Below are 9,309 nucleotides of genomic sequence, written 5' to 3'. Positions count from 1 at the left end.
ACCTGCTTCAACTCACGTCATTCATCCAAGAGTTTTGCCTGCCGTTGTATCTCCCGCTGAAATAAGTGTCTGAGATTTAGACGCTTTGATCCAAGACATGCCCAATTTTACCAGAGACAAAACTCCGTGCTCTTTTAGTACTCGGGCCGTTTTTTTTTTTTTTTCTTTTCCAACGGCGAACCGAGTTCTTGGTAACTGGAGCTCGCTTTCCCTTTTGTACGAAATAGTAAGACCGGGTGTGGAGTAAAGTTCGTTTTGATCTAAAACGTGGCTTTTGTGAGGAAAAACTGGGAATGGGGATCAAGGGCAAGAGAGGGGGTTAGGGGGGGTTTACTTTGACAAAAGAGAGAGAAAGTGAGAGAAAGTGAGTGAGAGAGAGAGGGAGTGACTCTTACCTCAACCCCTGTGTTTGACTAGGTAAGAACTCTTACTGCCCCTTGTTGTTCTATTCTATCGGATACAAGCAGTGAACCCTGTCATTGTGGAAACTCTCATCGTGATATAGTCATAGTACTGCGTCCTTTTTCTTCTTCTTCTTCTTCTTCTTCTCTTCACCCCCTCCCCTGGAGCGGAAACGGTGATCTTGTGACAGGGCTCTCGCGTGGATTTTGCTCTCTCCCCCCCCCTTGGAGAAGGGGGCCGTTTGCATGGGGCGAGGAGAGTTCGGAAGTTCGGAAGAAGAAACCTTGGAACAGACAGATGAGGATGATGAGATTGTACAGGGTTTATGAGAGATTTCTTATCCCCTTTTGTTCTATTTTTTTTTTGTTTCTCATTTGGAAGGTAAACAAACTGTTACGGTTTGGGATGGGGGTTTTTGCTTGGCGAGATGGGATCGGGTATGGGGAATACAGGGTGTGGAATCTGGTTTTGTTCAGATTTGGGGAGAATGTGACAAGACGGTAGGTACTAGTAATGTGTATGTTGTAAGCGACTGTTGTTTTCGTGTCTGAGAACTTTGGGGGCGGTATTTCCTGTGACGAGGGATGGGGTTATTATGAGGATCCATCGCAGGCCACTTGTTTGTAAGTTGGGGGCGGTGGTGGTTGTGATTTAAAATGTAGGGCGATGAAAAGACAATGTAGTTAGTATATGTAAATATGCATTTCAAGGAAAGGGCTATGAGGGGATGTTGATACTCTTTATCTTGCCGAGCTCAGAGCAATTGAGTGAACGGTATGAATGAGTATTCAGCATTGGACGGGATTGATTGTCGTTTTAAGAGTGAAAGTCTGTTAGATGGAAGAAACTGAGGCATGATTGCATAGTGTAATACTTTGGATAATATAGATTGCACAGGGTAAATACGATGTATTCTGTATAAGTGCCGGTCGAAACGGCGAGCAAATGCCATGCTAAACCTCTTGCATCACACTCGCCGTTTTACGATGAGCATGGCAATTTGCGGAATTTGAAAGTGTTTTTTCTTATATGCTTGGATATCTTATTCAACTAGATTACAGATGTTAACCTTGCATGGTTTGTTTATTGTAGTTTGGCGCGAGAGTGAGAGTGATGTTTGGGCTGAGGATGGGGTCGCTTAAAGGATGGGCAAGAGGACCGAGATATCATCGTGTGAAACTGCATGCTCCCAGCTCCTAATATGGGGCTTATTGATATCGTACACGCTGTATATAATTAAATAAAGGAATGTCACTTTTTGTGAAGAGCTAGATCAGCTTGCCTCACTCGCTGAATGCCGATTGAATTGCTCAGCACACGTTCTATGCAGCGCTGCAGAGACGGCACTAAACTGATAAGCTAAGAGCGGGCTTCAGCATCAAATCGGCTAAGCCACGGAACGCCGAGTTCCAGTCACGTGCTGCTTCAACCAAGCAAGTTGCGTCACTGAGCTTACCTACATATTGTTACCTCCCTTATCAATAACGTGGCATCAAGCATACCGACAATTGTCAATCACCCATTCGAGTCCGTTTCGTCTTCTCACAATCCAGCGAGAGCGATTGCAAGCTCGAATGATGGAAATGTAGAATCTGGAAATTCGCGCTCTTCATCAATCCAAGTCAAGTCTTTGGTTCGCAATGTTCAAACTGCGGCTGGGCTGGTACGCCGGGGTAGGTCACGATCTCCAAGCTGGTGTCAGGCGCTCCTCCAATCAGGCTACGCGGCATTCACACCCGTCCATCAAACAACTACTCGGTATATGCTGGACATGACGCTCACATATGGCTGTTCTAGGTGTCGACTGCCCTGGCGGGTGGCGTCATTCTCTCGGCATTTCACCAGCGTGCCAACTTCTACTCGGCTATGGTGTACCTTGCGCAGAGCAACTTCTGTCTGCTGGTACGTGACATCACTCCCTCCCTTCATGTCTACTTGTCACGGTGGTGGGATTCAGCAGTTGACTCTGTTATCTATAGGTTCTGGTCAATTTCACATTGTTCTTGTACACTAGTTTCATCTATGCCTTGACGCAGATATGCTTTGGCACGCTGCGCGCGATCGAGGTCGAGCAACTTACCGAACGAGCATGGTTTGCCATCACCGAGACATGTCTGGCCATGACAATCTTTCGAGAAGAGATTGGCGCTTGGTTCCTCGTCATGTTCACGGCATTGGTCACGGGAAAGGTCTGGGGCTGGATTGGAGACGGCCGTGTAGACTTTCTGGAGCAGCAACCCCCTACGAATCCCCGACTCTTCCACCTGCGCCTCAGCGTCTCCCTTGCGGCTAGTTTCATTTACGACATCTGGATACTTCGATATACTGTCCTCACCGTCATTCAGCAGGCGAGGCCGAATATGATGGTCATGTTCCTGTTTGAGTTTGCCATCCTGGCCACCAACTCTGGAAGAACGGGATTTCGCTACTTGGTATCCATCACGGAACAGCGCATCCTCGAGCTGCAGACCCGCAAGCTTTTGGCGGAGCGAAAGGCCGAGATCAGCCGCCAGCGAGATGAGATTATTCGTCAACGCGAAGCAGCCGCTGCAGCTGGGGAGCCAGCTCCGGAGAATGAAGAACCTTTGCCCAATCCTGATGATATTGACGAAATGGACATTGAAGTGCCCGGCTGGTCGGCCAAGGGTGAGCTGATTCTTTGGTTGGACTTGGTGACTGGTAAGAGGAGCCCCCCTTTTTTTTCTGAAGAATGTATAAGAAAACCCCAAAATTCTAACAGTGATCGCTAGACTTTGCCAAGCTGGGAATTTACATCTCCTTCTTTATGATGCTTCTCATGTTCTATGGTCTTCCTATTCATATTATGCGGGACTTGTTTATGACAACGAGAGACTTCTTGAAGAGACTCAATGCGCTTTTACGCTACAGACGGGCTATTCAAGAAATGAATAAATACGCAGATGCTACTGTGCAAGATCTCGCACAAGAGAACACATGCATCATTTGCCGTGAGGAAATGCGTTTCTGGGATCCTGCAGAGAACGTAGGTGTTGTCGACCGCGTGCGCCCCAAGAAGCTCCCCTGCGGTCACATTCTACATCTTGGCTGCCTCAGAAGCTGGCTGGAACGGCAACAGGTGTGCCCGACATGTAGAAGCCCTGTCACAGGCGAACAACCACGACCTCGTAATGGTCGTCGTCAAGCTGGTCTCAGAATACAATTCGGTCAGGCGCCGCAACGCGGCCAGAATCAACGCGGAAATGAAAACGACAATAGAAACAACGATAACGGTATACAAGGCGATGGGCAAGATGGAGCTGCGCCTCATCCTCAAGGGGGACGGGCCGGCGGACAGCCCCGTGTCTTTACTCTTGGTCCAATAAGAGTTGGATTTGGAGCTAATGACCAGCAAGTGCGCCAACTCGCTCAACAGTTTGGCATGCCGCAAATTGCTGGTGGCCAGGAACAAAACCCAGTTACGACAGCCTCTCAGAATCAGTCCCAGTTGCCTCCATCGGGTGATAGCCTTCAACAGATCGGAACTCTCTTACAGCAGGCGGAGCAGATGTTGCAACGCGAATTGCAGAACTTACAAAATACGCAACAAGAACTACAAATCGCCAACTTGCTCAACAATGAGATCCAACGGCTTCGTCAGCGACGACTGCAGCCACAGGACGCCGCGCAGAACGGCCAGGGCCAATTCCCTGCATCATTCAATCAACCACCTGGGGGTCTTCCTCCAGTAGGCCTACCACCGTTGCCCTTACAGGTACCTCAGCTTGGTGGTTTGGCACCATTTCCTCCACCCTTTCCGGGCATGCCGCCAAGAATGAACAGCCCATTGATGACTCGGCACGGAGCTGGCCCCTCCACGACAGCAATCCCTGCCGGTAGCTCTGAGTTGCCAGAGGGACTGGTGCTGCCCCCTGGGTGGTCCTTGACGCCTCTACAAAGGCTGGATAATGCTCAGACTGCACCGCAATTTCCTCCTCAGACCACTGGTGTACCTCACACTGGAGATCTTACAAACGGAAGCCAGGCTGCATCAATCTCAATACGGCCAACACCGACGGTGCCGCATAATCAAGAGACCGCGCGGGCTGAATCTTCGCCATTCCCCGCTCCTGCTCCCAATGCTGCGAGGCTACAAGGAGATCAACTCCCAACTCCTGTAACTTCGTCAGATCACCCTCCCGTAGTGTCACCCAGCCCAATGTTGCCAAATTGGGGCGGGTCCAACCAGCTCTTCGGAAGCGGATCTCGTCTAGACCAAGGAGACACGGCTAGCCAAGCAAGTACACAGGCAGCCCCGCAAATAGAGACTGAAAACGTACCGGAAAGCAGCAGCAGCAATGCCCATGAATCTGTACCCGAGACGGATCTCAAAAGGGAACCGAGTATCTTGGAGCTTGAACAGAACGAAGCGGCTCAAACGGAGGAAGAGCCGTCTGACAAGGGAAAGGGCAGAGCTGTTACTGTGGAAGAAGCTGATGATGAGGAAGATTGAAGCGATAAAGATGAAAGATGAGAGAAAGCTTTCTTATGTGTATGAAATTATTCAGACTACGGTCTGACGTGTAGAGCGCACTTAGCGTCGTATATCCTGTTGATATTTATGACTCGATCCTGCAGACAGGAATGAGCAGTATATATATATATATGCACCGTCCGTTTATATATATACGTATATATATGCACATGTTAAGGCGTTCAGAGCGGAAAGTAGATGGCATTCAATTCAATAGCCCAATTTATACTCATTACTTTCCTTTCCTTTCTTTAAATCCTTTATAGTATGAAAGCGTTCCCATGCTGGTATCTATCTTACCGGTGTTATACAAGATTGATTTACGAGGAGAAGTATTGTATCGTAGACGTGGTATAATTTTCGTTACATACATGTATAAATTGTATTCGAAGCAATTATTCAAAAAACCCTCACATCTTCCCCCCCAAAACAACGCCAATAACACATCGCTCTTCTCAAAAAAATGGGACAAATGCCTCCTTTTTACAAACGCTCTATTCCTGACTCGGCGCCTCCTCAATCTTCGGCCCCTTCTCGCCAATCTTCACGACCAAATCATAACTCACCCTCAAATTCTCCGTGCCACTAAGGGCTCTCTTCATCATCGCCTCGTTCTTCTCCTGCACCAGTTTTCGGATAGCCCCAACGAGGAATCCGGCAACGATGTCGACTGACCACCGGTCAGGGATGAGAGCCAGTACGTCGTCAATTTCGAACCACCCGCCGAAGCGGTCAAGTAGAGCGCTGGTTTGCCCAACGCGATCGCTGACGTCGTCAATGGCGAGGAATTCCCTGAAGACGACCTGAAAGAGGCGGCGCTGCTGTTCGATTTCGGGTACGCTGTCGCGGCGGCCCTGCATGGGAGAGTAGATGGTCGCACCGCCGCGGAGGCAGTACGACACCGCTGTGTCGTAGTCGCCAAGCTTGTGGACTAGAAGACGCAGAGCCTCTTCGTGCTTGCGTTCTCGGCCGGCGAGGATGATGGCCTCGGGGACGAGCAGGTCGCCTGATAACTTGTCGGTGCGCTCTCTAATCGCAGCAACGTCGTACTCATGAGGGCCGCCAAGGAGTTGAAGTAGCCGAAGGCGGCTTTGCCAGACCTCGTCGTTTTCAGGGGCATTTTCAGTCAGGAAATGCCTATACGTTGGCTTAGGATTTTGAAGAGCTCTGTAGGCATCATACGCGGCTAAGACGCGCTCCCGGCTCTCGTCCAATTTGAGATCGTCCATGACAACCTCCAGATAATATGAAATAAGCTCGTTAACGTATGTTTCATAGCCTTTATCAAACACCAAATGTTCCAAGTAATATCTGACGGCACCTGGAGCTTCCGCACGCAGTAACTCCACTGCCTTCGCGGGCTCAAACTTGGGTGCCTTGCTCTTATCCTCGGCGAATACCTGCACGCCAAGTCTTGGGTTTCTGTTGGCTAACCATAGACCGTATTCTTGAACAAGTTCTTGGTTGTTGATCTTGGCAAGGTAATCCCTTATTCTTTGTTCACCGTCAACTAACTCTTGGGCATCGTCTTCCTCTCCTTCGAGGACGCGCTTCCAAGTCGCTAAAACATCGGCAGACATTTTGCGGCTGTGATATAATCGACTCAGAGCAAAGAATCTGTGATATGATTCGAGGAGGCTGACAGCTCGATCCAAGCAGTCTATGCCGCCGTCCACCAGTGCACCTATCTCAGCTCTGACGGCACCTCCCTTCCCTAGACCCTTGGGCGAATGCCTGTCAAGCTCTAGTAGCACAAGTAGTAGTGCTGCATCTACTGTTCGAAACACCTCAGCCTCGACTAATACGCTTCCAAAGCCCTTTAACTTTCTCCAGGCGTGTAGATAGCGCCTCAAAAAATGCAGAGTTTTGAGCGGAAGGCCTCTAATGCCTTCTTGATATAGATTCTGGAATGCTGGACTTGCCAGGAAAGCTTCAGGAGATTCTTTTACACCGCCATAAACCCAAATACCTTGACGACCTTCGATAATTTCATTCCGAACACCCGGAATTAGAGATAGGATAACCCGAGGATCAAGCTTACTTTCGACTAGTACTTCTTGTAAAGCATTTAATTCATCGTCTGAGAATTCTGTGTCTGGCGCCGAGAGAAGGAGATTGATCAAAAGGATGACTCCAGCTTTTTGTTGTATGTAGCCAAATGTAGTGAATTCGAGCTCCGTCTTTGGCTCACGATCGCGAATAGCCGATAAAACCATAATGATTGCGCGTTTATCAATATCTTGCTTATCATTGTATGCTGCCTGGCGGGCAATCTCCAATCTCTTGTCGAGTTGGACAATCAGAGGATTTCGAACAGCCCACCAGATCCGATTGCCACGCCATACAGCAACGCGCGTCTTGGATTTTGCAAGGCGGCGAGCAAATTCCTCACCTTCTGTAATTCGTGCGGCTTCCCACCCCTCTGGAAGCGGCTCACCGTCTTGTGAATCAGCGTCACGCTCGAAGAGTTCTTTCTCCTTTGATAGCTGTTCGATTGAGAGAGTAGTCCGAGAGTTTGAGGGCTTTAGCGTTGGTGACTTTGGAGCGGAGAACTCAGCTGAGCTAGGAAACGGTATGAATTTTCTCATGCTGAGTTTCTCAACTACCTCGTCAGATTGGGTCTCCTGGCTGTTTGTGAGAGCACGAATCCCGTATCTCCCACTTAAGCTAGCATCATCTGCTTCTAGCCATTGCTTTTCGGGATGTGCTTCATTACCGGCGCTCCAACTTTGAATTTCAATTCCGCTGTGAGGGACACCCTGGACATCTTTTGTCATAGAGGCAAACACATAGCCGTCTTCATCTTCTGACGAGCTAGCACCTGATGAATTGCCGTCAACCACAACTAGCTCAGGGTATATATCGAATGTAATTGTTGGCCGTGTAGGATCACCATCAAGGTTTACAAACATGCCAACACCAGGTTCAGAAGGAGTCGTGCCCATGACAAGAAGGAATTCTTCTGGGGTTGGTGAGGCAATATGCGGCTTTAAGAAAACTGTCACAATCTGTGGAGCTGGGCTAGATGGCGGAGGGGGTGCTGGTAGCGGCTTGTCGCCGGGTGGCGGAGTTGAACTATGCTCCTCGGGAGGTCGAGGGCTCGATGGCTGTCCGGGGGGAGATAACGCCTGTGAGGCAGGCGGCCGTGGGCTTGTTCCTCGAGAATCGGGAGCTGGTGAGTCTCTAGACGGGCCTGTGGTTCCCAGGCTAGCACTTCGGTTATGGCTTTGTGAACTGCTTCTAGGCTGTGCCCGGCTTCTCGAGGTACTTCGTCCACCAGCGCCCTTAGCAATGTCTTGGACATGACCAAATTCGGCAGAATTAGGATTTTCTTCCAAAGATGACATGTTCATGAGAGGAATCTTTAGTTGTCGGTCCACATCGAGAAGAGCGTACGTCTTTGAATCCGCGACACATGCTATAGAATCTCGTCGCACAGAAAGAGTGCTTCCTGCAAAGTCGATATTCTAGAAATATGTAAGTGGTGAGCATTGATCATGAGAAAATCTTGTTGGAAAGAACGGGCACTGAGTCATACCTTGACAGCGCGCACATCTTCGTCAATCCTAACAACTTGGATTCGCCTATTGAGAGAAAGAAGAGCCGTGACGGTCTCACCAGTGTTCGTAGCTCCATCGCCAAGTCCCTCTTCGTTCAAGTCAACGCCACCAATCCAGCCGCAATTCTTGACCTGCTTCGTCCCAAAAACTGGACTCAACTCCGGAAGAGAGTAAAATGTGACGGTTCCATTGCATAATATACACGCCTTCCCAACGCGAGGTAGGAGCAAGATCTGCTGAACACCAGGTCGAGAGGTGGTGTTTTCAGCGAATGCGGGGGAGAGCCTGGAGGCTGGAATGAACACCGGTCGTCCGGACGGGTCGGAGGGATCTGGAGGGATGCTAACGAAGTGAAGAAGCTCAGCGGCAGAAGTGCCGACGTAGAGGTTACCGTCTACATATCGAGGATGGTAACGATGAGTTAGCAAATGGTATAAGTGGTCAAGGGTGTAAACAAAGAGCTCACGAACCAAAATACTCGACACAGTTGATCTTGATATCGCCGTCAGTGCCATCTGCGGAGAGAGGCACTGAATCGACCCATGGTTGCAACACAAACGGCCCCTCTGATCGGTCTATAGGCTGCGCATTAACGGTTGGCGAAGCCATGGTGGATGATGGTGATGATGCCCCTCCACCCGGGCCATTGGATGTCATGACAGCGTATCTCCTTCTGGTGATGTCATCTGAGAACCGGGCGCATGTTGGTTTCCGGGAAGATGGATCGCGGCGAGAGATTCGCGCTCGCGACCAGAGCAGCGACTTGGAAACGCGAGCTGGAGGGGGGCCCTTAAAGTGCTCGTGTTCAAGGTGACGAATGCCCCAGCCTTTCGTCCAGCGCTGGAGAGCTGTGAG

The 9,309-nt window shown here is 49.7% G+C and overlaps 2 protein-coding genes across 2 annotated transcripts; one reads left to right on the top strand and one right to left on the bottom strand.

Moving 5' to 3' along the window:
- Window positions 1–1,906: 1,906 nt before the first annotated feature.
- Window positions 1,907–5,115, top strand: TrAFT101_009138 (uncharacterized protein). Its single transcript, XM_024904551.2, has 4 exons — window positions 1,907–2,075; window positions 2,200–2,304; window positions 2,382–3,081; window positions 3,153–5,115. The coding sequence occupies exons 1-4, from the start codon at window positions 2,043–2,045 to the stop codon at window positions 4,871–4,873; spliced, it is 2,559 nt and encodes an 852-aa protein (XP_024755697.1). The 5' UTR covers window positions 1,907–2,042; the 3' UTR covers window positions 4,874–5,115.
- A 121-nt stretch (window positions 5,116–5,236) lies between these two features.
- On the bottom strand, window positions 5,237–9,248 carry TrAFT101_009137 (uncharacterized protein). Its single transcript, XM_024901327.2, has 3 exons — window positions 8,925–9,248; window positions 8,433–8,848; window positions 5,237–8,361 (listed from the first exon to the last, which is right to left on the bottom strand). Exons 1-3 carry the CDS (start codon window positions 9,109–9,111, stop codon window positions 5,389–5,391), a joined length of 3,576 nt encoding a protein of 1,191 aa, XP_024755698.2. The 5' UTR covers window positions 9,112–9,248; the 3' UTR covers window positions 5,237–5,388.
- Between the last annotated feature and the right edge of the window lie 61 nt (window positions 9,249–9,309).

Source organism: Trichoderma asperellum, chromosome 5, assembly GCF_020647865.1.
Source record: "Trichoderma asperellum chromosome 5, complete sequence".
Classification (NCBI taxonomy): Eukaryota; Fungi; Ascomycota; class Sordariomycetes; order Hypocreales; family Hypocreaceae; genus Trichoderma; species Trichoderma asperellum.
Note: the sequence above shows the minus strand (reverse complement) of the source record. Positions and strands in the feature narration are given on the sequence as shown.

Excerpts from the sequence above, each read along its gene's own strand:
- TrAFT101_009138 (XM_024904551.2), top strand. The coding sequence starts at position 2,043 with ATGTTCAAACTGCGGCTGGGCTGGTACGCCGGG. Across the intron at positions 2,305-2,381 it reads AGAGCAACTTCTGTCTGCTG|GTTCTGGTCAATTTCACATT; the intron begins GTACGTGACATC and ends TGTTATCTATAG. Across the intron at positions 3,082-3,152 it reads TTGGTTGGACTTGGTGACTG|ACTTTGCCAAGCTGGGAATT; the intron begins GTAAGAGGAGCC and ends AGTGATCGCTAG.
- TrAFT101_009137 (XM_024901327.2), bottom strand. The coding sequence starts at position 9,111 with ATGACATCCAATGGCCCGGGTGGAGGGGCATCATCACCATCATCCACC. Across the intron at positions 8,849-8,924 it reads CAACTGTGTCGAGTATTTTG|ACGGTAACCTCTACGTCGGC; the intron begins GTTCGTGAGCTC and ends CTCGATATGTAG. Across the intron at positions 8,362-8,432 it reads AAGATGTGCGCGCTGTCAAG|AATATCGACTTTGCAGGAAG; the intron begins GTATGACTCAGT and ends ACATATTTCTAG.